Source organism: Pongo pygmaeus, chromosome 10, assembly GCF_028885625.2.
Source record: "Pongo pygmaeus isolate AG05252 chromosome 10, NHGRI_mPonPyg2-v2.0_pri, whole genome shotgun sequence".
Lineage (NCBI taxonomy): Eukaryota > Metazoa > Chordata > Mammalia > Primates > Hominidae > Pongo > Pongo pygmaeus.
The window spans coordinates 123,070,906-123,098,338 of NC_072383.2; the positions used below are offsets into that span (position 1 = coordinate 123,070,906).

General features: G+C 57.5%; 1 protein-coding gene across 50 annotated transcripts in view; it reads right to left on the bottom strand.

The window, feature by feature from the left end:
* Positions 1-3,697: 3,697 nt before the first annotated feature.
* NCOR2 (nuclear receptor corepressor 2) overlaps positions 3,698-27,433 on the bottom strand; it is a 246,677-nt gene continuing 222,941 nt past the window's right edge. For 10 of the 50 annotated variants that reach the window (XM_054444031.2, XM_054444024.2, XM_054444029.2 and 7 more), the window contains 18 exons: positions 27,227-27,313; positions 25,978-26,264; positions 24,020-24,374; positions 22,402-22,623; positions 21,219-21,470; positions 19,999-20,148; positions 19,707-19,838; positions 19,401-19,617; positions 15,724-16,265; positions 14,565-14,714; positions 14,217-14,362; positions 13,506-13,699; positions 12,367-12,516; positions 11,552-11,700; positions 10,085-10,138; positions 6,699-6,923; positions 5,469-5,648; positions 3,698-4,864 (listed from right to left, as the gene is read on the bottom strand). In XM_054444031.2, coding sequence (XP_054300006.1) covers positions 4,683-4,864; positions 5,469-5,648; positions 6,699-6,923; positions 10,085-10,138; positions 11,552-11,700; positions 12,367-12,516; positions 13,506-13,699; positions 14,217-14,362; positions 14,565-14,714; positions 15,724-16,265; positions 19,401-19,617; positions 19,707-19,838; positions 19,999-20,148; positions 21,219-21,470; positions 22,402-22,623; positions 24,020-24,374; positions 25,978-26,264; positions 27,227-27,313 — 3,674 coding nt within the window. In that variant the 3' untranslated portion in view covers positions 3,698-4,682. Of the gene's footprint in view, positions 4,865-5,457; positions 5,649-6,698; positions 6,924-10,084; positions 10,139-11,551; positions 11,701-12,366; positions 12,517-13,505; positions 13,700-14,216; positions 14,363-14,564; positions 14,715-15,723; positions 16,266-19,400; positions 19,618-19,706; positions 19,839-19,998; positions 20,149-21,218; positions 21,471-22,401; positions 22,624-24,019; positions 24,375-25,977; positions 26,265-27,226; positions 27,314-27,433 lie in introns of all 50 variants that reach the window. The other 40 variants (XM_063647219.1, XM_054444053.2, XM_063647215.1 and 37 more) reach the window with 27 other exon arrangements.

The following is a 27,433-nucleotide window of genomic DNA, read 5'->3' on the forward strand; positions in this document are numbered from 1 at the left end:
GTGGGATGACCTCTTTCTTTAGGGGTAGGTGGGATGACCTCTTTCTTTAGGGGTAGGTGGGATGACCTCTTTAGGGGTAGGTGGGATGATCTCTTTAGGGGTAGGTGGGATGACCTCTTTAGGGGTAGGTGGGATGACCTCTTTAGGGGTAGGTGGGATGACCTCTTTCTTTAGGGGTAAGTGGGATGACCTCTTTAGGGGTAGGTGGGATGACCTCTTTCTTTAGGGGTAGGTGGGATGACCTCTTTAGGGGTAGGTGGGATGACCTCTTTCTTTAGGGGTAGGTGGGATGACCTCTTTCTTTAGGGGTAGGTGGGATGAACTCTTTCTTTGGGGGTAGGTGGGATGACCTCTTTCTTTAGGGGTAGGTGGGATGACCTCTGTCTTGGGGGTAGGTGGGATGACCTCTTTCTTTGGGGGTAGGTGGGATGACTTCTTTGGGAGTAGGTGGGATGACGTCTTTCTTTAGGGGTAGGTGGGATGACCTCTTTCTTTGGGGGTAGGTGGGATGACGTCTTTCTTTGGGGTAGGTGGGATGACCTCTTTCTTTGGGGGTAGGTGGGATGACCTCTTTGAAGGCTGAGGACCGACTGGCTATAGCTGGGAGACAGAGTGGACCCTCTGAGGGCAGGAGGCTGCGAGCTTTCCATGCACCTGCAAACAACCGCCTGGGTTGGGTCTAAGTCCCTGGTCCTCAGAGAAGATACACTGTGGTGCTGAGTGGTACCAATTCAGAGGCACAGAGACAGGGGCTGATGGTGATGACTGTGAGGGCTGAGCCCTGTGATCCACTCCCATCTCTCTGGTCTAACTGGTGGCTGAACAAGGTGCTGTGGGCTCTTGGGCCTCACCGATGTGAGTGGGTAACCCCTGGCGGCTGGCATGACCAACACCCCAACCCATCCTGGATTCTGGGTAGGGGCCACTCTGAGCCCTGGGTGGAGGGCAGGCCCACCTGGGACAGGGCCCTTTGCCGGCCCCACACTGCCATCTGCCTGCCAGCCTCAGAACTACAGCCCAGCGCCAGGCTCAGCCCTGTTGGGACGCATCAGAGCCCAGCGCACAGATGAGAAACCAAGGCCCAGAGGGCACCCGAAGCATCCCCAAGTTCACACAGATGGCAGTCACCAAGCTGGAATCCAGGTCCTGCATGGGCCCAAGGCTTCTGCTTATTTTTAACCTGGGCACAGTAATCAGGGTGGGACACCGAGAGCCAGTGAGGCTGGGCAGAACCCCTGAGGATGCCCCTCCTCCCTGGTCCCCACTCCAGGGGAGGCAGGACCCTGAGCAAGCCTGGGCCCTGGAGGCTTTGGGTCCCCTGGGAAGGTTGGGGCAGAAGGTGGCAACTTCTGCTTCCAGCGGACCATGGTTCTCCCTTTCATTGCCCCCCAGTCCTGTGGGGCTGGTTTCTGCAGTGCTGGATGTGAGGCTGGTCAGACACCAGCACAGGGCCAGGGACCCCCAGCCTTGGCTATCCTTGCTGGCAAATTCCCATCAGAGCCCCCAAGGATGAATTCCATCTGTGTTGGCACCACCCCTTTGTCCCTGCTTACCAGTAGCTGGGCCAGGGTGGGCCCTCTTTGGGGATTTGGGACTGCCTCTTTCTGGGTGAACTGAGGTCAGCACCCCAGACTGCCTGGGCATGAAGGCTGAGGGATGGGGACAGGCAGAATTCCAGGACCCTGGGACCCCCACGCTTAGCATGACTCAGACGCACTTCTGAAGGAAGAGCAACAAGAGAATGCCCTGCTTTGCAGATTATCTTGTGCCTATGAGGGGCAGAGGACCCACCTCCCACCCCCTTTGCACTCCCAAAGGTTTTAGGGGCCTGGGAAGCTGGGGCCACCCTGGGAATCCACCCAGCAGGACTCAGGTTTTGCAGGGCAGGCGTTTCCTGGCTGCCAACTGTCTACACGTCTGGTGGGTCTTGGGTGGAGTGGGACACAAACTGGGGGTCCCCACTCCACAGTGGCTCCAGGAATGCTATTGGGGCAGAGCTGACCTCATGGCTCTGCCAAGAGGAAAGGTTCTCTGACCTCTGCTCTAGGATGGGGGCAGGCCTCAGAGGCCACACTCAGGCCAGTGCTGTCCCCATGGGCTTGGGGACATAGGATGGCTAAGAGGTTGTGATGGGGCTGTTCAGATGGAAGCCCTACCGGGAGGCTTCAAGCCACTCCGGACCAGCAGGGGAAGCTCCAGGGCAAGGGTGGGCTTCCTCCCTCTAGGGAAGCAGGCAGTGGCACCACAAGGGGCCCCAGTGCACTCCCCATGCCAGGGCGCCTGTAGCTATGCCTGGGGGCCAGTGGGCATATGAAGTCTCTCTGACACCCTTCCAGCTCAGCCACCCAATCTGGCTCCAGGGACTGACACTGCACACGGGACCGGGCACCAGGTGGGGTGTCAGGCTTTGGGGGAGTGTGGAGGGGCAGCCGTGCTGTTGTGGCAGCATAGGGAAAGGGCAGGAAAATGAGGGGGAGTGCCAGGCCACTGGCACCGAGGGACAAGGCCAAGGGTGACTGGGTCAATAGTGAAGAACTGTGGCCATTCCCAGGTTCCACTCTGCTCCAGAAGGGATGCTGCGGGCACAAGACAGGGCACACTCAAAATGTGGTAGACCTGAACCCAAGAAGCACCTGAACAAGCTGGCAGGGGTTGCTCTCTCTCCTGCCTGTATTCAACACATGCCGGGACATCCCCTATCATGATCTCCGTGGGCAGGGATGACATTAAAAGACTCCAATTAGGAAGTGATGGCTATTCTGGACTCCACGGGTGTGAACATTAGATACCTTCACTATGGGTGTGAATACCCAACACCCTCACCCTGCATGTATTTAATAGTCTTGCCATGAGTGTGAACACCTGACACCCTCACCATAAGTGTGAATACCTGACACATGGGGTGTGAATACCTGACACCCTGTCACCACGAGTGTGAACATCTGACACCCTCACCATGGGTGTGACTACTTGACACCCTCGCCATGGTGTGAATACCTGACACATGGGTGTGAACACCTGACACCCTCTCACCATGGTGTGACCACTTGACACCCTCGCCATGGTGTGAACACCTGACACATGGGTATGAATACCTGGCACCCTCTCACCATGAGTGTGAACATCTGACACCCTCAATATGGTGTGAATACCTGACACCATGAGTGTGAACATGACACCCTCACCATGGTGTGAATACCTGACACCATGGTGTAACACCTAACACTCACCATGTGTGAACATCTGACACCCTCACCATGGTGTGAATACCTAACACCATGAGTATGAACATCTGACACTCTCACCATGGGTGTGACTACTTGACACCCTCACCATGGTGTGAATACCTGACACCCTCTCACCATGAGTGTGAACATGACACCCTGACCATCGTGTGAATACCTGACACACTCACCATTGTGTGAATACCTGACACATGGGTGTGAACCCATGTGAACATCTGACACACTCTTACTGTGGGTGTGAACACTTGATACCTTCACCACAGATGTGACTATTTGATGCCCTCATGGTGATGTCCTTACCAAGGGTATAAATATTCAACTTGCAAAAGGATCCACTCCCTGGGTGACTCAGGGGGATGTGGCCTTGGACCTCCAGGGGTATACTCCCACCGTCCCCTAAACGCCTGCCCTATTGGCTGCCCAGTCTGAGGTAGAGAAGAAACCGTTGTAACTGGAGTATAATTCGCTTTTTAATTAGAACGACGTGTGTAAATGACAGAATACCACCACCCTGCGCAGATGGCGGCCATAGAATACGCATCGAATTCATTCTGCCCAAGGAAGGGAGGGAGGGAGGACACAGCGGGGTGTGAGCCAGCAGTCCCCGCCCCCTTGGTCCTGCGAGTGATGGGGTCACCGACTGTCGGCCTGCACACGCCTCTTGAACGGTAAGCAGAGATCAAAAGCACAGCAGCAGTAATACTGGGTAAGTCCTTCCTTGCGTAAAACATCTGAATTAATTCATTGAAGGTATCAAAAATATACCCTGTAAACCAATACATCATTTACATCTGCCTTTCCTTCCCACCGCTGCGGCAACGATGTGTGAAAAAAACAGTCCAGTCCTCGGAGCATCCGTTCGCCCCAGGCCGCACCTGGCCCTTTTGTCCGCCCACCTGGCCTGACTTGGTTTCCAGCAATCTCGTTGGCTGGGGCAGTCTGTGGGGACCGGAGCGAGCGCACTGGGGGCTGGACAGGGCCTGCGTCCATCTGTCCAGAGCGCTAAGCGGGATGGGAGGCGGAGGGAGGGTGCGGGGGCTGCGAGCTCAGTTTAGACTTTGGTTCCAAATGCATTCGGGGGAGGCAGTGGCGTGGAGGTGCGTGGTCATCCTGCTTTGGGTCCCTGGCCGCCCCGGCCGCCTGCGTGTGGCTGCCACACGCCTGCCGTGCCCCCTCCCCGGCCCCTTCCCCTCCCTTCCCGAGCACCAGGTAAACATCCCCTGAGTAAGGTCTGCACAGGGCCAGCCCGGGGCGGGAGTCTTAGTTAAGGCTTTAGACAGGCAAGGATGCCGGCTCTGGACGGACGGATGGATGGAGGCGCAGGCGGACTCAGGGGCTCCTTCCTCGGTGGGGGGAGTCGGCAGCCGCCCCGCTCCTGCTGGGCTGTTCCTGCGGCTCGCTGGGACCTGACACCGCCCCCCCCTCCCCCGGTCTGAGTCACTCGCTGTCGGAGAGTGTCTCGTACTGAGAGCAGAGCAGTGGCTTGGGCTCCTCGTCCCAGGCGTGGTGGGGGCCAGCGAGGGGCCCACTGCCCGCGGGGAGGCCCGGTGGGGGTGGGGAAGCCATGACACCCGCCTGCAGCCGCATGATCAGGGGATTGTAGGGGAATGGCGTGGAACCTGCAGGAAGAAACGAAAGATGCCCGGGAGGCCTCTGTGAGCCCGGCAGCCCCTGCTGGCCGCCTGCCCACCACACCGGGAACGGAGGCCTCAGCGTTTCTGTCCAACAGCCCTCCCAGCCCCTTCTAATTGCGAACAGTCTCAGAACCGTCTGCCTCTCCTTACCTGTTCTACTTCCGTCCCTGTTCACACCCTGCTGTCTTTTGCCTGGACTATAGCAGTAGCCTATTCACCGTCCTTCTGGTCTGTTCTCCCAGGGGCCTTCTGACCCTATGTTAGATCAGCATTTCCCTTCCAAAAGCCCTCCACGGCTCTTCACTACCCATCAAAGGAAGTCCAGGCTCCCCTGCATGGCCCACCAGGCCCATGTGATTTGGCTGGCCCCAGCCACACCCTTTTCCTCTGCCTGTGCCCCTGGAGGAAGCATCCTGACAGTTCGTGAGCCAGGCTCAGCTGCCCAGGCCCCTGGACAGCGTTTCCACATAACAGGCCCAAGTTTGAGCTCTGCACGCAGCAGGCGCTCAGCATTCAGTGTCCCGGCAGCATTCACAGCCCAGTGTTGGGGGAGTCAGCGAGCCCAGCCCTGTCCCCACCTGGTGCCCACCTGCGGACGAGGGCCTGTCCTCCCACACGCGGTTGGTGAGCGGCGTCCGGCGGTTGCAGTCTCCCTCCGAGTGCACTGAGGAGACGGAGGGTGGCCGGTCCCCAGACGCCAGGCCCGGGGCCGGGGACTTGGCTTTTCGGCTGCTGGGTCTGCCAGAGACCTTCGCCTTCCCACCGCCACCTGCAGGGGGACAAGATGGGAAGGGGCTGCGTTGGGCAGTGAAGACAGCACTGACACTGCGGTGGGGCCACAGGGGCAGGGTGAGGTCCTGCCACGGGCCCTCCAAAGAGGGAGGGAGAGCAGCGACGTGAACCCCTCCTCCCTGCCGCCTGCCTCAGCTGAGAAGCCAGGGTTGACCAGATGGCCGGCCACGAGCCTGGAGGGTGGAGATCAGTTTCTACTGGGCAGGGGGAGGTGGCTAAACTGTCTGCTGTTTGCAATAGCCCCCTGGGCTGTCCTGCAGCGACCCCAGCCCCAGGGGCTGGAACCCTAAGCATGAAGCTGGGCTTCCAGTTTGAGCGTGGCCCCAGGACCATGCTAAGGCTAGGCAGGATCCAGGCCCCGTGCAGAGAAGTCAGGACCCCTGAGGCCAGGCCTGACCCCCACAGAGGCTCCAGAAGCTTCTTGGGGCCTCAGTGTCCAGGTTGGACAACTGCAACTCTCTCCTCAGCTCCCTGCCCCGATACAGAGGGTATTGATGGGGACCCAGGCAGATGGGGGGCTGACCCCTAAGGCTCCCTGACTCCCAGGGCTGAGACAGACCCTGGGCTCCTCCCCACCAGGCTAAGGGGCAGCTGTGGACACATAGTGGACCTGGCAGATGCTGAGCACAGGCCTGGCTGCCATTCCCCTGTCCACATAGTGTGGGTGGGGCTTCACTCCAGCCCGGTCTCCCCCAAGGAGACAGACGGGCCAAGAAGCCGGGTCCCCACAGGGAGGAAGGCAGGAGGACTGGGGGGCAGACGGCAGTGTGAGTGTCCGAGGGAGGCGGCAGCGCTTCGGGCCTAGTGGGCAGGAGGGCCGGGGCTGGGGGACAGAGGGTGCAGACACTTGGGGGGTGTCAGCCCAGCTTCAGATTAGCAAACTCCAGAACAAGGTCAAACACGCACAAAAATAAAGTCACAAGCTCCAAAGCTCGAGGAGGGGGTTGTCAGAGGAGTGCGGAGGAGCAAGGATTAATCACACCGGGGGTGGGGACAGACGGGGGCGGGGCGAGGGTGGCCTGCAGACCTGGCGAGGTGAGTGTGTGGTCACTCCGTCCATCAGCAGCGGTTATGGGCATAGCAGCGGGCAGGCTGGCACTGGCATTCAGAGGGTTAAAAGCATTGGCGCTGAGCGGCGGGGACTCTTCCCACTGGTCATATTTACCCATGAGTGCCTTTCTAATTATGGCCTCCAGCCCCATGTTGGTGCTGGCATGTTCCTGCACCGCCTGGCTTCTATAGGTCATAAGGCCTGGGAGAGAGAGACAGACAGACAGACAGACACATGGGGGCCGGGGAGGGGGAGCCAGAAGGGCGACGGAGAGAGAGAAGGGAGAGAGAGAGAGAAGGAGGAGGAGGAGGAGGAGAGAGAAATACACAGTGAGCACATTTCGGCAAAGCAACATATTTATTTCCCTATCCCTCCCCACCCTTTTTTCCTGCTGGGTGGTGATAAAAGGCGAGAAGCTGGTTCCTTCTACCTGGGGCCCTGGAAGCTCTTGGGCACTGCCAGGGCAGTGGGGCAGGGGAGGTCAGATGCCCCCGCCAGCCCCTATTCTCATTCCTATTCTGTCCTCTAGGAAATCACAAGCCCCATCTGCACCTCCAATCCTAGCTGGGGGCTGTTTTTTTGTTTGTTTTTTTAAATCCCAAGTGGCCTTAATGGAGAGGGTGGGAGATGGGAGGGCTACCCTGTTTGGGGAACAGACTGCTAGAAAATTGGGTCAAGCCAGAGCTGGGGGCTGGCGGGGAGCTGGGGAAGGGACTGAGAGAGAGAAGGTGACCAGACAGTCCTCCCACTGCCCCACTTCCACCTGTGTGACCTGGGACGTGCAGCCCCCTACCTCCCCACCAAGCTGGGCCTACTCTCCTCCCTCTGCCTCTCCCCACCCAGGAGCCATGAGGAGAAAGAGGTGCAGAGATGGACGCTGAGGGCGGGGTCATAGCCATGCAGTTACGGTGCGTGCAGGGGACAGGGCAGAGGTAGACACAATCACGGGACCAGCCCTGGTCCGGCCCCAGCTGGCCCAGCTGCCCAGTCCCAAGGACAAAGTGGTCAAATCAACAAACCGGTCCCAAGAGGATGCTTCCAGAACACCTCCTGACAATGGGGGGAATCTCCTTTTCTGTTAACCACATTTCCTTTCCCTTTTTTCTTTCTTGTCAACCATGTGGAGGTGGGGGACCTTTGCAAACCCCCTATAGGTGCTGTCTCTTCAGAATTTTTGTTAAACCAGACTTTGCTTTCAAAAGCCCCCAATGAATCCCCATTCCACCGTGCCTACGACGGGGCAAGAGTTTCATGGATTTTTAAACTTCTGCTCTGAATGAATCATATGAATACAAAGCGGTCAAATCGTCTTTCTAACTACTTGCTCCTTTGTAAACTAAACCGAGGCTTCCATGAGGTTGTAGGTGATGCAGATGCTTTGAAAATCACGTTTCTGTAGCAACTGCTGGCTGCCTGCGTTTTCTTTTCCCTTTTGGTTTCAAATACGTTTGTAGCCAGGGATGCTCACACCTTTTCTGCTGTCTTGGCCACATTTCTGCAGCACTTTTGAAAAAACAGCCACGTGCATGAAGAAAAAGCATCATTTCCAACAAGGGTGAGTGCTGAAATCACAGCAGCGCAACAGGGCCTTCTACCCAAGGCCACGAGTCTGTGACCTGATGGAGCTGACACAGGCTGAGTGGCAAAGACCGGAGCCTGGAAAATTTCTTCTTGTGGACTAAAACTGCATAAAAAGAAAACATCAGGCTGGGCGTGGCTGCTCACACCTGTAATCCCAGCACTTTGGGAGGCCCAATGTGGGTGGATCATCTGACGTCAGGAGTTCGAGATCGGCCTGGCCAACATGATGAAACCCCGTCTCTACTAAAAGTACAAAAATTAGCCAGGTGTAGTGGCGGGTGTCTGTAATCCCGCTACTTGGGAGGCTGAGGTGGAAGAACTGCTTAAACCCGGGAGGCAGAGGCTGCAGTGAGCCAAGATTGCACCACTGCACTCCAGCCTGGGCGACAGAGCAAGACTCTGTCAAACAAACAAACAAACACAAAAAACAAAAATCAGTCGAGGTGGGAGGATTGTCAGCTTGAGGACAGGAGTTCAAGACTAGCCTGGGTAACATATTGAGACCCTGTCTCTACAAAAAAGTTAAAAAATTAGTCGGGTACAGTGGTGCATGCCTATAGTCCCAGCTGCTCAGGAGGCTGAGGTGGGAGGATCATCTAAGCCTGGGGGGCGGAGGCTGCAGTGAGCCGTGATTGCACCACTGCACTCTGGCCTAGGTGACAGAAAGACCATGTCTGAAAAAGATAAATACAAAATATTTATATATAAGTGTTAGCATGAATCTTCACCGTACCATGCCATGAGTTTGTACACACAGATACACCTGTGTGTCTAGCACCTACTTCAAGATTTAGAATATCCCAGGAACATTCATTTCTAACCCTCTTGTTGTTTCGACCAAATTGTCTTCTTCCCGTTGCCTGAGGCTTGGCAATGCCTCCGGTGTCTAGTCACTGGGCAGGTGGAGGTGTCCTAGTTGGGACTCCCATTTGGAGGCCTTGATGACCCCCTGATAATATCTGAATGACTGTCCTTCGCTCACCATTCCCAGGGCTCAAGGCCTAGGAATGTTCCCCGGGGAAGATCAACAAACCTCTCCAACCTCCATCCCGGCCTCGGCTTCCACCAAAGGACCAGAGGATAACCAGGCACCCACACAGAGGCAGCCGACCCTGAAACTGCCTCAGCCCCACTGGGCCAGGCCTGCCCATGCAGAGTGACCCCCGGAGGCCACACCCCAGACTCACCAAGGAAATACACAATGGGGCCCTCCTAGAGGATGGGGCTCCAACCTCAAGGGACCCCTAAGTCCAAAAGATCATAGAAGTCTTAAGTTTCAGCTTAAAAGTGTATGTCAATTTTACACCTATCTCTGCCACACACCCGTATTTGATCTTGAAAAAAAAAAGTAAGGCTTCCCAGTTCCCTGGCTGGAATTAAGGAATGAAGCTCTAGCTATAACAAATGCCCGAGTGAACTCGGAGGCTTGTGCTCTGAGCTCAGGCCCACCCCTCGTCCAGACACGTGCATCTCCAGCTGAGGCTGGCGAAGAAGCAAGGTGAGTTTCCAGCTGGTGAGGGTGCATCTGATACTTACTAACCACCCGAGGGGATCTTAACTCCAGAGATTCCCTGCACAGTGAGGGTCCTGTCTACAAGGGGAACAAGCCTCGCCTGCCTGTTGTGTGACTCTGAATCCTACTGTGCAGTTAGTTCATCCCAGAATGACGGGGTACACCCGGACTAGCAAAGGCTCCTTGTCCCTTCGTGACAGCTGGAGCAGGGGTGGGGAGGGAGCGCAGGGGACCTGGGCAGCCATATAGCAAGGGCTGGATGGGTTACCTGTTCCGGTGATGGCGGGCATATTGAAGATCTCTGTCCCAGGCTGGCCGATATCTGGAAGCGGGTGACAGAGTAGGTGAGGCCCCCAGGTCTCTGGGAATCACCTGCCCTACCAGTCCCCTGTGTGGTCCAGGCCAGGTATGCTGGCATCACCTGGGGAATCTTGTTCATTGCAGGTTCTGATGCAGCAGGCCTGGGACAGGGCCAAGCGTCTGCATTTTTTTTTTTTTTTTTTTTTTTGAGATAGAGTCTCGCTCTGTCACCCAGGCTGGAGTGCAGTTGTGCGATCTCGGCTCCCTGTAACCTCTGCCTCCCAGGTTCAAGTGATTCTCCTGCCTCAGCCTCCCGAGTAGCTGGGGTTACAGACACCCGCCACCATGCCTGGCTAATTTTTGTATTTTAGTAGAGACGGGGTTTCACCATGTTGGTCAGGCTGGTTTTCAAACTCCTGACCTCATGATCCACCTGCCTTGACCTCCCAAAGTGCTGGGATTACAGGCGTAAGCCACCGCGCCTGGCCAAGGGCCTGCATTTCTAACCAGTACCCTGGGGATGCTGATGCTATGGTTCCCTGGACTGCACTTACAGGGCCCTGGAGTTACCAGCCTGGGTCAGAGATTTTTTTTTTTTTTTTTTAAGACAATGTCTTGCTCTGTTGCCCAGGCTGGAGTGCAGTGGTGTGATCATAGCTCACTGCAGTCTTGACCTCCGAGGCTCAAGCAATCCTCCTATCTCAGCCTCCCTAGTAGCTGGGACTACAGGTGTGTGCCTGTTTTTTAAATTTTTTGTAGAGATGGGGTCTTGCTATGTTGCACAGGCTGGTCTTGAACTCCTGGCTTCAAGCAATCCTCCTGCCTCATCCTCCCAAAGTGCTGGGCCTATAGGCATGAGCTACCGTGCCCGGCAAGCCAGTGACTATCTGCAAGGTGTCTACTCCAGCCCCAGGAAGGGAAAAGCATCTGTGATTTGTCCAAACTTCCCTGGCAGATGAGGCTTCCTGGGGTCGGGGACTGTGACAGATTCTTTATTTGCCCACCCACTCATGTATTCCCTGGTGGATCTGCTAACTGCCAGGTGCTGTGCTAGGGACTGGGAAGCAGAGTGGGGCGTTCATACCCAGCAACCACGTCAATGGGTGCAAAGCCACACAGGTGCTGAGTGTGGGAGGCGCCCAGCCCTTGTGTGGGAGGGACCCAACCCCTGGTCTCAGTATTCACGCAGGTATTCACTGGGCACCTACTATGTGCTGGGTGCTAGTCTTCTGTGCCAGCAAGCTCCTATGGAAAGCCCAGCAAATCAAGAAACTGTCCTGGGGCTCCCCAAATATGAGGCAAAGGGCCGGGGGAGAGGCGGTCAGCAGGGCCACTTAGCTTTCGAAGGTGTACCGTGGGTTTCTGCCAGCTACCCAGGCAGGCCACCCGCCCACCTGTGGCCCCATGCTTCCCCGGGAGCCTGCAGGCCCCTTACTGTATTCAGGCTCATTCCGGTTGTGGGTGTTGAGCTTCTTGTTGATCTCTTGCTTCTTGGACTTGACCATGGCGGAGTTGCTCTCAGTCAGCTTGCTGAAGAAGGCTGGCGGCTGGCTGGTGTTGCCTGGAGACTTGGAGCCCATCCTGCTGTGAGGATCAAACACCTCACATCAGCTCACTTGGTGCTGAGCTTGCATGCCTTTGATGATGGGGAACTCACCACCTGAGATGCCTTAGACATTTGGAAGCAAGCTTCACCCGCCCCCACGCCTGCATCCCCTGCCTGGTAGAAGATCACGGCTCCTGAAATCTCCTCTGCAGTTCACCCGGCCTGTGGCTAGGGGTGTCTTGGGAGACGCCTGGCTGTGTGGTGGGCTGCCTCTGACCACTTGCTCCAGCCTGACCCTCTCAAGAGAGCCCCAAGGACTGAAATTGGGTTCCCATCATGCCCTTCCCCAGGGCCAGTGGGCCCAGCTTCCTTCTCAGGTCCCACCTCACCCATCTCCCCTGGTCTGGCCGAGCACATCTAGCTCATTATTTCTTAGAGGTTCAACAGGGGCTGGCAACGGGGGCCTGGTCCAGCTGAGATCCCAGCCCAAGGCACGGAAAGCTACCACTGAGGTCTCCCCAGGGAGGGTGGGCATGTATCACACCCCCAAGTTGGTGAAACCTGCTTGGCAGGCTTGAGGTCACCCAGCTGAGCCCTGTGCCCTTGTCACTCTCCACACAGCACCACGGTGGACTGGGGCCAAGGATGGGCAAGGAGCTGATACCAGAGCATCCCGGGGACAGCGCACGTGCCCACAGAAATACCTGGGCTCCGTCTGCTCCCCATCCCGGTACAGCAGCGGGTACACAGCACTCCGGGAGTGCCCTGGCTCCGTCATGCCCTCCGGTGGGGACACAGGTTCGATACCGTCCTCACCGCCACCCAAGACCGAAGTCTTGCTTGGCTCTGGAGACCTGGATGGAGAAAGGGCCCCAGATGTGGTCAGAGGTCTCCCTCCTGAGGGGGCGCACCCTCCACTCTAAACCAGGGCCCAGCATGCTTTTCCTGTACGTGGCCAAATCATAAACGTTTTAGGCATTTTCAACCACAAGTAATCTCTGGCATGTATCGTTATCATTTTTATTTTTTTTTAAACAACCCTTTAAAAATGTAAAATCATCTTTTTAGTTCATGAATTATACAAACACAGGGCCCGGGCTAGACCCCTGCTCATGAATTGTACAAACACAAGGCTACTGACCCCTGCTCTGAATTCTGGTTGTACCCCAGTGCCAGCTACACCACTGTCCCCCAGAGATGTCCTGCTGTCTTTCCATGTCCGTCCCCGCACACACATTACCCCCCGCCCCCACCAAAACGCCTCCTTCACCCTGGAGCTCAGGGCCCTCCCCTCTCTTCCTCTTTTGACCCCCAGAGGCCCCACGGTTCACAAGGGTGGAAGTGGGAGTGTGCGTGAGCACGTGCATGTGCTTGCATCTACAGGGGTGTGCACGTGTGCATGTGTGTGCGGGTGTGCATGTGTGCGTGTGTGCGTGTGTGCATGTGTGGAAAGGCTGCTCTCTAATCATACAGCCCTGGATCGAATCCCCCTCTGTCACCTACTGACTGTGTCCCTTGTGGGCAAGTGAATTCACTTCTCCAGGCCTTAGTTTCTTCATCTGTGAAATGGGGAGAATGCTGCCTATGTCTCCTGGGTGGCTGTGTGTAAAGGGTACACGTGAGTGCCTGGAACCCACTGAGCACAGCATGTACTTTTATCAGCTATTATTCGTTATGTATCCGCTCTGGACTTCCCCGTCTCCCAGAGCCTCCATTTCTTGCCTGTGCAATGGCACCAGGCGGGCCTCGTATGCAGCTGAGCTCAGACCCAGCTCTGAGGCAGGCAGCTGACGAAGGCCTCCCACCGGCTGACCAGCAAGAGGCACCCCCATCCCTCGCTCACCTCTTGCCCCCTTCGCTGTGGGGGGACCCACGGGCCGGGGCACCATGGTCCGGGGGCGGGAGATAGAGGTCACTGGGTGGACGGCGGAGGTCCAGGACGGGGCAGCTGGCCCCAGGGAAGGAGTAGAGCGGGGCAGGCAGGGGTGCGCTGAGCTGCTGTGGGTGGTGCCGGGTGTAGTCCTGTGTGATGACCTCCTGCAGGCAAGTGGGGGGGCCCAGGGTCAGGCAGCAGCCTCCTGCCAGAACCTTCTGGGGGTGGGGAGGGGCTAGACGGAGTTTGGGGCAGAATCCTGGCTGGGGCCAGCTTCCTGGGTGACTGTGGACCAGCCCGCCACCCTCTGGGCCTCCGTGTCCCAGTGTGCACGGGAGTGGGGCTGTGGTCAGCGGTCCCAAGCTGGTAGTTGGCAGATGGCTGATGTGACCGGCCCATGACACTGAGAAACCTGGGCCACCAGTAAGGCCTCATCGCCCGTGACGATGACATCGGCTCACATCACAGGCTCCTCCCATGGATTAGGGGGCGGTGATGGTGCGGGTGCTCGGGGCTTTAGGATCTCACCCTCACCCACGCCCTGGATCCCCCCCGCCCCATGCCCTGGATCCCCCAGCCACCCCGCCAGGACAGAAGGGCTGTGGGGTTCCCCATCCCCTCTCCAGGCCTGGTGCCCCCACGTGCAAAGGTGACAAGGAGCAGCAGAGAACGCATAGTTACACTGATGTGCTGGGCCAGGGTGACCACCCGCTGGTGACCTTTGACCCCCGGGGCGGTCTGGAGCAGCGGGCTGGACGAGGGCTGGCTCTCAGGCAGCGGCCGCAGGTGTGGGAGGTGGGCGGCCTCCCCGCCAAGCTTCACGGGGCCTGCAGGCAGAGCAGAGCTGGTCAGGGGCTGTCTGCTGGCCCCAGGGCTGCTGGGCCCAAATCCCAGCCCTGTGCCTTTGAGCCTCATGATCCAGCCGATTCCTTGGCCTCTAGGCACCTCTGTTTTCCCATCTGCATGATGGGGCCTTGAGGGTCCTCATCATGTAGGACTTCGGGGGCCTGGGTGCTGGGTGGGGTGTACCTGGCTGCTTGGGCCGCAGCTCCCCCTCCAGGTGGCTCTTGTCAAGCTCTTCCAGGTGCTTGGGGAGCCCCTTGTCGTGGGTCAGGCTGGGCGAGCTCACAGGGCTGACAGGCTCCACCCCTTCGGGGCTGTAGCTGCTGCCGTGGTAACCTAGGGCAGGCGGGGTGCAGAGTCAGGCACCGGGCCCAGGGTTTCGGGGTCCGAGGGGCAGGGCTGCCCTCCCAGCTGGCTGGGACCCCGGGGGGGTCAAGGGGAACCCAAGCTGGGGGTAGGGTTTGGGCTCCCAAAGAGAGTAAGGCAGAGAGGGGTGTTGGGGAGAGAGAGGGAGGCCAACGGAGAGGTGGAGAGAGATGCAGAGCCCGGGACAGAGACAGACAGAGAGGGAGACACAGAGAGAGATGAGGCAAGAAGGGACAGAGATGGGTTCAGGCGGTGGAGGCTGGGCGAAGCCAGCGTGAGTTGGGGTCAGCATGGGTCTCTGGGGAAGGAGTGTGTGGGGCAGAGTGAGAAGTGGGGTGTGGCTGGGAGTGACCCTGGGTCCCCGGGACCCCGCCTGGGCTATAGCCTCGGGCATCCAAGTCCAACTGAGAGGAGCCATGAACTAGGGCCAAGGCAGGGGTCCAGATGCAGAGGGCTCCCCTTTTTCTGGGGTACATGGGCTGGGGACAGGGCAGGACGCAAGAGTCAGACCCAGCTCCTCCTCGACAGCGCAGGTCCCCGCCCCGCCTCAGCTTCTCCCTGCACCGCCTGCCTCCACTTCCCCCTAGTCCAACTGCATCCAGGCAGCCGGCAGGTTGGGGCGTAGGCCCAAGCCCTCCCGCAGCCCCATCCCTACTCCCTGGACACAGGCGCAAAGTGGGAGATGGGGCGCAGTCGAAGTCAGAATCACAGATCCATTCATTAAAGAAAAAAAAGCAAAAATCCAAAAAAAAAAAAAAAAAACCATGGTAAAATGATGTGCAAATGATGAGCGCCCCCAAACCAGAGGGGCAGGTGCGGCCGGAGTGGTCGTCAGCGCGTGCAAACCGGCGAGGACGGATGGGCTTCAAAACAAAATACCAAAACCAACAACAAAAAAAACGGGGGCCAAAGTAAAAAGCAGAGATCTGAAAATATCTTTGGACCACGAGATGGGGTGGGTGCGGGCCGGAAGTCTTACCATCGCGAGGGGAGCCGTTGGCCAGCGCACCTCCTTCTCGCGCCCCTTTATCGTGAGCAATTTGACGCATGATAATCGCGTCTATGAAGGTGGCCGCTGTCAGGGTGGTCTTACCCAGAGAACGGAGTTCCAGTTCCTGGATGGAAAAGGGTTTACTTTGAGTCTTTTCCCGGTGCGGGTCCGAGGCCGAGGCAGGTGGCGCCGGCGGGTCCGGGCTGGCGTGGTGAGGTGCGAGGTTCTTCGCAGGGGTGCGGGCGATGGTGGCGTGGCCAGAGACAGGGGGCACTAGGGGCCGGGGCTCTGAGCCCTTGCTCGGGGAGGAGGCGGGCTCCAGCCCGGAGCGGGCTGGGGGCTTGGCAAGGAAGGCATGGCCGGTGTCTGCTCGGGGCCGCTCTGGCCGGGCGACCCGGGGGGCCTCCTTGGGCAGCAAGACAGGCTCCATGAGGGTAGGGTAGACCCCATCGAGGGTGCCGCCCAGTGGGCAGTGGGTGGCGGGTGGGAATGTGGCAGCCGGGCGAACGGGTGAGGAGGTGGAGGTGGACCTGGGGGAGGAGAGAAGGTGGTCAGGCAGTCATGGGAGCTGCCCCCTTCCTCCACCACCCTCGATGAGTCCCTGTTGCCCTGGAATAAGTCCACATTCCCTGCTGCTCCCAGAGTGAAACTGCCCTCCTGACTGTAACCTGCCAGACTGTGTGTGGCACGGTTTGACCTATCCCACTCATTCGTTCATTCATTCCTTGCGTCATTCCAAAACTTCTGATTAAGCAGCTACTAGGTGCCAGGCACTGTTCCAGACACTGTGAATACAGCAGTCATAAAACGGATGCAAGCATCTTACCATCTAATTCAGAAGACAGCCTACGATCACATTAACAGACATCCCAAGCTCTACAGAGCCTGGTAACTGTGTGGAGGTAGACAATGAGGTGCCAGGAGAGAATGACAAGGAAGCTGAGGCAGGGCTAGGAGGTCTCCAGGGAGGGGCACATGGGGGAGCTGGGCCTGCTCAGGATACCCGAGGAGGTAAAAAAGCCACATGAGGAACGGGAGAGCAAGGGGAAGGATGCCGGGGGTGGCCAGGGTGGGCGCTGAGAACAGAGAAAGCCGCTGTTGCCAGCTCTGTGAGTGAGAAGCTGGGGCACAGCTGCCCCTGCACAGGGCTGGGGCTGGGACGGGAGCTGGCTGCTCCACCCACGTGGCCTTCCTGGAGCCCTGCGTTTCCATGGGGGCACCCCATCTCTCGCTAACTCTACCTCCCAGAGCCTCATTCATGAGCGGGCAGTGGGCAGGAGCTCGTTTTCTCCATTATATTTTTGAATCGGCTGCCGCAGGCATATCCCACAGAGCCTGTGTGCGGAACCCTGCTCCCCACAGCCAGGGATTAGTGCTTCATGCACCTGCTGGGTCTCTGAGTCAGGGGTGACAAAGTCACCACTGCTTTTGGGAAACGATGCCATTTTTCATCATTGAAATAATGGTTAGGGGAGGGTATGACTTCAGGCACCCAAGCGGGAAGTGGAGCATGGGTACTTTTTTGAATGAAAATTCATTTTGGAGGAGTAAGTTGCCTCTAAATAGGTCCTAGAGGCTGGTGGCGCATGCCTGTAATCCTGGCACTTTGGGAGGCTGAGGCAGGCAGATCCCTTGAGGTCAGGAGTTTGAGACCAGCCTGGCCAACACGGTGAAACTGCATTTCTACTAAAAATACAAAAATTAGCTGGGTGTGGTTGCACGTGCCTGTAATTGCAGCTACTTGGGAGGCTGAGGCAGGAGAATCACTTGAACCTGGGAGACGGAGGTTGCAGTGAGCAGAGATTGTACCACTACACTCCAGCCTGGGCAACAGAGTACAACTCCATCTCAAAAAAAAAAAAAAAGGTCCCGGGCAGGGAAGAGTGTTGAGGTGTGACCCCACCCCCCTGGTGAAGCAGCTCTGCCCACAGTCTCTGGAGTGTGTGTCACCAGAGGGCACGCAGGAGCCTCTCCCATCTCAGAGAAACTCGGGACTTTGTCCAGGCAAGAGGGACACCTCTTTTCCTTGCTGGCCTTGCTAAATATGGGGGACCAGGAAAGCCTTTCCTCACAGTCCCCATTCAGTCTCTCCCTCTCCACAGATTCTATTCTCAAACCAAACAACCTCCCCATCTACTCATCCCACCGCCCAACCCATCGTCCATCCACCTGAGCCTCCATCCACTCATCCCCACAATTACTCATCCAACCATCCATTCTATCATCCACCTAACCCTACCACCCACCCATCCATCCACCCACCCAGCTAAGCCAGCCAACTATACTCTCACCCACCCACCTACCTCCCTAACCCAACCACCCACCCATCCATCCATCCACCCAGCTAAGCCAGCCAACTATATGCTCTCACCCACCCACCTACCTCCCTAACCCAACCACCCACCCATCCATCCATCCACCCAGCTAAGCCAGCCAACTATACTCTCACCCACCCACCTACCTCCCTAACCCAACCACCCACCCATCCATCCATCCACCCAGCTAAGCCAGCCAACTATACTCTCACCCACCCACCTACCTCCCAACCCAACCAACTACCCATCCATCCATCCACCCATCCACCCAGCTAAGCCAGCTGTCTATCCTCTCACCCACACACCCAGCTCCCTAACCCTACCACCCACCCATCCACCCACCCAGCTAAGCCAGTGTCTATACTCTCATCCACCCACCTACCTACCTAACTCAGCCACCCACCCATCCATCCATCCACATGGCTAACCTGGCCATCTATCCTTCCTCCCACCTACCTACCTACCTACCTAACCCAATCACCCACCCATCCATCCATCCATCCAGTTAACCCAGCCATCTATCCTCTTACCCACCCACCTACCTACCTAACCCGATTTACCTACCTACATACCACCCACCCACCCACCCACCCAGCTAAGCCGGTCATCTATCCTCTCACCCACCCACTTACCTACCTAACCCAACCATCTGCCCATCCATCCATCCATCCATCTATCCATCCATCCATCTGGCTAACTCAGTCATTTATCCTCTTAGCCACCCACCTATCTACCTACCACCCACCCACCCATCCAGCTGACTTGGCCATCTATCCTTTTGCCCATCTACTTACCTACCTAACGTGACCACCCACCCATCCATCCATCCACCCGGCTAACCCAGTTATCTATCCTCTCTCCCACCCACCTACCTACCTAACCCTATCACCCACCCATCCATCCATCTACCCACCCAGCTAACCTAACCATATATCCTCCCACTGACCCACCTGCCCACCTAACCCAACCACCCACCCATCCATCCATCTATCTGGCTAACCCAGCCATCTATCCTTCCACCCACCCACCTACCTACCTAACCTGACCATCCAGCCATCCAACCAGCTAACCCAGCCACCTATCCTTCCACTGACCCACCTACCCACCTAACCCGACCACCCCCCCATCCATCCATCCACCCACGCAGCTACCCTAACTTCCCACTGACCCACCTACCCGCCTAACCCGACCACCCACCCATCCATCTACTACTCACACACAGTCTACTCTTCTACCCCACACATCTGCCCACTCACCCACCTCCCATATACCTCCCACCAGGCATCCTCTCATCTGCTCATCCTCCTACTGACCACCCATCCACCCGCCCGCCCCCTCCCGCATGCCAACCTGGCCCACCTCAGGACCGTGGGCGTGCTGGGCTCCACAGCGGTGATGATGCCCTTCATGCCTGTGTTGTGAAGCACACTGGGTCTCTGCTGGAGGGCATCCTGGGTCCGAGGGGAGATGGGCGAGTGCTGGTGGGTATGGGAGTGGGAGGCGGGGCGGCTGCTGCTGCCCCCACCCCCGCCGCTGCTGCCGCTGCTGCTGCTGCTCTGCTCTGTACCTGGTGACAGGCAGTGGCATCAGCAGGGGGAGGTCTCTTGCGGCCCACAAGGAGTCCCGGAGTCGGGGGCGGGGGCTCTGATGCCCTACCAGGTCTCCAGATGGGCGCATGCTCCACCGTCGTGGTGGACGTGAGGATGGACTTTTCCCGCTCCCGGTCCCGGTCTCGATCCCGCTCGGACGAGGACGTGGTGGTTGGTTTTGTCAAGTGTGTTGGACCTCCTAGGAAACCCAAAGGCCAGAGACTCAGCCCCAGGGCCCAAGGAGAGCCTGGCTTTGTCTTCTGGGGTGGGAAAGAGAGAGCAGGGCTTCTGCCCGCCCATCCCCCAGCCGCCTCCCATGGATGCCAGGGTCCCCACCCCGGACGGGGTGGTGGCGCTACCTGGGGAGAGTGGGGAGCTGCTGTGGCGGCTGCTGAAGGGCTGGGGTGCGGTGGGGAGGTAGGCAAGGCGGTCCATGGCGGTGGCTTGGGTGCCTGGTGTCGGGGGGACGAGCACGGGCAGGTGTGGCACTTGGGACAGGTCGATGATGCCTGTGGGAGGTGTTGGGCCAGGGCTGTAGCCACAGGGAGGAGAGAGGCCAGGCTGCCCACCGGCCAGGTCACCCTCCTGGAGAGCATGGCACACACTCCTGGAGCCAGCAGAGCTGGTGGCAGGCACTCCCTCCTCGGCTCCCAGCACCGGCCATGGAACCCTTCTCTGAATGCTCAGGTTCTCTTGGTACCACCTCCTCTTCTGCTCCCAAGCCCGAGCCATGGCATCGCCTGCAGCTGCCCTCACTGGTTCCCATCTCAGGCCCTCTGTGCCCCTTCAGCCTCTGACGCCTACACAATCCATTCCCTGTATTCAACCCTCACTGTTCAAAATACTTAGTGTGACTTCGGCTTTTCCAGCTGAGCCCCAGCTAGAACTTGGTTATTCCAGAAGCGTTTCTGAGGATGGCCCTGGAACGTGTGCATGCAAAGCAGCTGTGGGCTGTTTACGAGGCAAAGGAACAAACTCCAAACAGCCTCACATTTTCATCTTTTTTTTTCAAGACACAGTCTTGCCCTGTTGCCCAGGCTGGAGTGCAATGGTACAATCTCCGCTCACTGTAACCTCCGCCTCCCGGGTTCAAGTGATTCTCTTGCCTCAGCCTAGTGAGTAGCTGGGACTACAGGTGCGCATCACCATGCCTGGCTAATTTTTGTATCTTTAGGAGAGACGGGTTTCACCATGTTGGTCAGACTGGTCTGGAACTTCCGACCTCGTTATCCACCTGCCTCGGCCTCCCCAAGTGCTGGGATTACAGGTATGAGCCACTGTGCCCAGCCACATTTTGATCTTTCTTTAAACTCCTGAGGTCCCTGTATCCTAAGAGTATACACAGATGCACGCACACCCACTGAGGATGCAGCCAGGAGCCGCATGCTGTGCACTCACCTACCAGATGCTAACCAGCACCCACAGCACGCACAACCCCAGGCCACCCACTCAGGTGTGTTCACACAAGGTGACCCACGAGGTGACCGGGTCTAGCTGCCTCCGCGGGGCCACAGGGGCAAGCCCATGTCCTTTGGGAATAAGGCCAAACCCAGTGGAGGTGGTCTGCCCGCCCACTCACCTCGGGGACCGGCAGCGTAGTTGAGTGCCAGCGAGGACTCGCGGGGCGAGAGGCCCCTCAGCATGTCAGCTCGCTGGGCCATGGCGGTGGCCGCGTTGTGGTGCATCTGCTGCGAGGTGATGTAGTCATTGATGATGGTCTGCCGGTTCTCCAGCGCCGCCGTGTCGGGGTAGCCGCGGATGAGGTAGGGTGGGTACAGGTGCGGGTAGGTGGGGTTGGGGGCCAGGTGCCGGGGCAGGTAGTAGGCAGTGGCTGCGGGACAGAGGGGAGCTCATGTGAGGCCAACCATACCTAGGCCTGATGGTGTCGCTCCACCTGTCTGGATGCCCCCTACTTCTGCACCCGGACAGCTTCTCCCACCTACATGTGTGACTGCCCAAAGCACAAACCAGAACTGAGCATCGGACAGCAGGAAAATATCACGCCAGGACACAAGAGGGTGACTTCTACGAACGATGCTTTTTGCATCAAAGTTGTCCCAAACATAGGACATCCCAATGCAGATTAACACACCAAAGGGATGCAACTTTTTATTTTTATATTTTTTTTATTTTTATTTTTTGAGATGGAGTCTCGCTCTGTTGCCCAGGCTGGAGTGCAGTGGCGCGATCTCAGCTCACTGCAAGCTCCACCTCCCGGGTTCACGCCATTCTCCTGCCTCAGCCTCCCGAGTAGCTGGGACTACAGGCGCCTGCCACCATGCCCGGCTATTTTTTGTATTTTTAGTAGAGACGGGGTTTCACCGTGTTAGCCAGGATGGTCTCGATCTCCTGACCTCATGATCCGCCCCCCTCAGCCTCCCAAAGTGCTGGGATTACAGGCATGAGCCACTGCGCCCAGCAACTTTTAAAAAAGACTTTCAGATCATGTCTATTTGAAAAATGCATACACTCAAGTCCTCATTCTGTACCTTTGCATTACTAAAGGCACTGATAAGTCCTGCAGGAAAAGAAAACCACTGAAATGTTTAACCCCACATGTCCTGCAAACTACTAAGAGAAATTCTGCTCCAACCTAAGCTGGTCATGATTACACTGTTGGGTCTTCCAATCCCGAGGCCTCAGTTTCCCCATCCAGGGGAACCTAACAGTTGAGGCCTAAGGAATCCCTGAGTGAACACTGATGAGGTCCCTGGCCCTGTTCAGCACCACTGGCAGGGTTCTGGGAGCCCCAGGGCAATCACCTGCGTCCAAAGGGATGCCGCGGGGTATGGAGGTGGGGTCGAAGGCCAGGGGGATGTGGCTGCGATACAGGTCCACACCACTCACGCCCCGAAGCAGGTGCTCATAGGGCGAGATGGGGTGTGGGTGGTGCTCGGGCACGGTGCTGTGCGGGGACTTGGCGATCTCACGAGGCGTCGATGTCAGCTTTCGGTCCTGGGATGCCTTGCTGGATGAAAGGCTGCCTGTGGACGGGCAAGGTGGATGCATCGGGCCTCTGCACTGACCCCCCACGCAGGGCCTCTGGGGCTGGCATTTATGGGGAGTTGTTTGAGGATAGGGACCTCGGGATCCCAAGGACCAGGCCTCTTCATTCACTCCTTCATTTCTTCATTGCCTTAGTTCACTTTTTACTGACTCATTTGCTTTTGTGTTATAGTTTTTAAAAAATTCATTCTTTCATCCATTCACTCACTCAGTCAATAAAAAAAAATTGATGCAGCCTCTACTACGTGGCAAGCATTGTTGTGAGAACTGGGGTCACCCCAGTGAACAAAACAGACAGAAATCACAGCCCTCACAAGCTGACATTCAATGTGAGAGACAGGTGATAAACTAGCAAACAAATGAGAATTACAGAGTGACACACGCTCAGAAGAAAATTTTCTTTCATTTTTTTTTTTTTGAGATAAGAGTTTCACTCTTGTTGCCCAGGCTGGAGTGCAATGGCACGATCTCTGCTCACTGTAACCTCTGCCTCCCAGGCTCAAGTGATTCTCCTGCCTCAGCCTCCCAAGTAGCTGGGAATACAGGCGCGCACCACCACACCCGGCTATTTTTTTGTATTTTTAGTAGAGACAGGGTTTCACCATGTTGACCAGGCTGGTCTTGAACTCCTGACCTCAGGTGATCTGCCTGCCTTGGCCTCCCAAAGTGCTGGGATTACAGGCGTGAGCCACCACGCCCGGCCGGAAGACAATTTTAAAATGTCACAGCATGTGATATGAACTGGGGAGAGGGGGTCTGGTTAGAAGAAGCCTCCCCAAGGATGTAATATTTAAACAAAGACCTGAGGGATGGAAAGAAACCCACTAAGTAAAGATCTGGAAGGCGGGGACATGGCAGGCAGAGAGGAGGAGCCATGCAAAGACTCCCAGCAAAGACTGAATTGACCGAGCTGAGCATGGCCAGGGAACAAAGAGAAAGGGGGCCCAGGGGCTGGGGCTGGGGAGGAAGAAGGAATCTGGTTGAACAAGAGGCAGGCAGGGCCCCAACATGCAGGCGCCTCAAGGCCATAGCAAAATGTGTGAAGTTGCTAGAAGGATGAAAGCAGGGAAGTGGAATAATTTGATTTGCATTTTTAAAAAGTATCCTGGTAGCTGTTTGCAGAGTGGATTACAGCAGGAAGAGGCAGGGTGTGGGGGAAGCTAGGTGAGACACCATGGTGGTCTGGGAGGTGGCAAGGAGTTGGACAGGGTTTGGAATTGGAGGCAGAGCCCACAGGCCTGCAGGTGGTTTGGATGTGGTGGAAAGCGGGTGGCGAGGATGTCCCGGGTGCAAACTAAGCTAACGGTGGATGGGGAGGCACAGCTTCTCCAGACAGGTGCCCACCCCACTCATGCCCATGCACACCCCACTCACCCTCCTGCAGGCGTGGCGTGGGCTCCCGCGTGGTCACAGGCGAACCTCGCGGGAGGTGGCCGGCGAAGGGTGCCCCATGGTCCTCATAGGTCAGGGGGCTCTGCCGCGGCTTGCCCAGCTCAGGCACGATGACCGGGGCGCCGCGCGCAATGGAGCCCCCCGAGCTGCTGGCAGTCCCCGGCCGGCTCTTCAGGCTTTCTTCGTAGCAGGCGCGTTCCAGTGCCCGGGCGTCGGCCATCACGTCCAGCGGGTGCACGGGTGGGAACGTCCGGCCGGGGCTGCCGATGAGGGAGCGTACGTCGTGCTTTTTGGAGCCAGTGGTGGACGCGCCGGTGTCGTACTTGAGCGGGGTGCCCTGGGGCAGAGGGGGTGTGAGCTCCAGCCCTGGCCACAGCCATAGCCCAGACCAGCTGCATCCCCCTTCTGAGCCTCAGTTTGTTATCTATAAGATGGAAGTGACACCTGATGCCTCCAGAGGCAGGGAGACAGAAGGCTTTGCTAACCCTGAGATGGGCACTCTTGTTACTTACTGCCCTGCCCACCCCGGGCCTGACCCTGGTCCCCAAGCTCCCTGGGGGGACTGCAGAAATGGGTAAAAAGTTCAGCAGTCAACTCTCCCTGCTGCAAGTGGTGGGCCCTCTGATGGTCCCTGGAGTTTGCGGGAAAGAAGCCCAACACCCTCATGTGGGTAAAAAACCTTCCTCTGTTCAGCCTGGGATGCTCCACGGCCCACCCAATGCCAAGCAGAGAAAGTCAGCACCAGACTCAATGCTACCCGCCCTGAGGCTTTCAGCCCCGGGGACACTGAGGTCAGGGCTGAGGTGTTTGCCCTCCAGACAGAAAGGATGGTGAGGAAATGGGGGGTCACAGTCCAGACTGGGACCTTCGTAGCCAGGCCACCAGGTCCCCTGCCCCTTTTCAGCAGGCTTGGGAGACACTGATACAGTGGGACTTTAGGGCTTTGCAAGCAACAAAACTCTATTTAGGGATGTCTTCATTACTTTCATAAGAAGGGGAACTGCCCTTGTTTTTCAAAAGAATATTCTAGAATCTGGCCCCTGTCTTGGTCATGCAGTGGATGCTTCCAAGGACTCCATAACTGCCTAGGGGCTGAGAGCCAAACCCTTCCCCTGGCAATCAGGGATCTTACTGCTTCTGCCTTCTCCCTGGATTCAAAACCTTCCTGCAAGCTGGGACCCCTCCCGGGACACCCCCCAAGTCCTTCCGCCTCACAGCCCCACAGCCCCGGGGTGGCTCCCACTCTCCTTCCCCTTCACAGGAGGCCACCTCTGCCCATGTGGAAGGACGGTGGCCTTCAGGGGCTTTCCACCGAGCAGCTCCTCGTACCGTCGGCACGGAACTTCCCCTATTGAGCTGGGGCCGCATTGGGGGACTAGGGCCTCTTGTGGTGCAACCTGCTGGTGGGTGCAGTGGATGCTGCAGCTGTAGGAACATCTGGATTTGGGTTTCACAACTGCATTTGCTGCATGACTCTGGGTGAGTCGCTGAACCTCTCTGAACCTCAATTTACTCAGCAATAAAATAAGGTCATTAAGAAAACGACCTCAGAGCATTGCTAGGGGGTGAAACAATGAACGCATGCAACATCCTCAGGCCGCGCCTGGCCCCTCACAAAGATTCAATGGAGGCAGTTACTTGTCACTATGTTTAGTCCTGTGGCCTTCCTTGGAAGCCTGCCTGGCCTCTCTGGGCCTCAGTTTCCCTCCCTGAAGAATGGGAACAACGTGAGTTCAGTAGAATGAGGTCAGGAGGCTGGTGACCCTTGCACAGCCCTGGAACACGTACAGCCGAGGCCCGGTGATGAGCAGCTGGGTGACTGTAAGGTACACGAGGGCTCTCAGCCTCAGTTTCCCCATGTGGAGAGGCCCAGGGCAGTGCCCCACAGCCACCGCCACCCCTCCTAGAACTGGGCCCGTGTGCCTGGCCCTGGGCCGTACCTGCGTGATGGAGCCCTCCTTGAGTGGCCGCGGTGCCAGGGGCAGCTCAGGCGTGTGCCGCAGCTCCTCGCGCGGGATCTCATGGATGGAGCGGCCCGCCTCCTTCACCGTGGCCACCAGGCCCTCATGGGCCGGCTTCAGCTTCAGGGGGCCCAGGGCCTGCGTCTTGTAGGCCTCGGTCAGGTCCCGCGGGGGCGGCGGGGGCGGAGGCGTGCCCTCCCGCTTTAGGAGCTTGGCCTCCCGACGCAGGTAGTCCTCCTGTGCCTCCACGTAGGACCGAGGGATCCCTGCCGGGTCGACAGCACTGACCCTCACGCCCTGCCCCGCCCAGACCCACCAAGAGCCTCCACACTAGTGGGTTCTGGAGCTAGTCTGCGTGAGTTCAAATCCCCACTTGCTGTGTGACCTTGACAAGGGAATCTGACCTCTCTGGGCCTCAGCTTCTTCATACATAAAACGAGAATATTAACTGAACCACCTCAGCAAGACGTGAACACTATGAAACCACGAAGCTAAAACCACAGGCTGGGTGCTCACGCCTGTAATCCCAACACTTTGGGGGGCTGCGGCAGGCAGATAGCTTGAGCTCAGGAGTTCGAGACCAGCCTGGGCAACACGGTGAAACCCCATCTCTTCAAAAATACAAAAATTAGCTAGATGTGGTGGTGTGCATCTGTGGTCCCAGCTACTCAGGAGGCTGAAGTGGGAGGATTGTTTAAGCCTGAAAGGTGGCGGCTGCAGTGAGCTGAGATCGTGCCACTGCACTCCAGCCTGGGCAACAGAGTGAGACCCTGTCTCAAACAACAACAACAAAATAAAAATAAAAAAATAAAACCCACAAAGCTGCCAAGTTCACAGTAGCTGGCTGTGCCACGGACCAGCCACGAGAACCTGAAAGAGTTCTCGGAGCTCTCCAAGCCTCTCCCAATCGCATGTGCCTCACCAGGATGTTCTGTAAAACGATATGCAGGTGGCACCTGGGTTAGTGCCAAGCACAAGGCAGTTGCTATGTGACATCTAAAAGCAGAGGGGTGATCGGTGGTATTTTGCTTTTCGTTTTTGTTTTCAAATAAGTAAGAGACACCCTTGCTCTGCAGCTCACGTACTGATCATGTACATGTGTGCTGCAGGCCTTTCTGCATACCTGTCCTGAGTTCCCACCACGCTCTGGCTGTGTCTCTCCCCTCCCGCGCCCTGCTTGACTGTACACCCGCTGGGGGCACCCAGGGAGCAGGGGACAGGGCGGTACCTTGTGTGATGGACCCGCGGATATGGTGCTGCTCTTTGAGGTGGTGGGGGCTGTGTCGCTCCGGCGGGATGGCACGGCCCATAAGACCTGGGTGGGAGAGGGTAAGGTCATCGATGATTCCATGGGTCCCTGAGCCGGCACTGGGCAGTGACAGGGGTCAGTGTCTACAGCCGCCAGTGGACGTCCCCGCGATGATGGTGGAGTAGG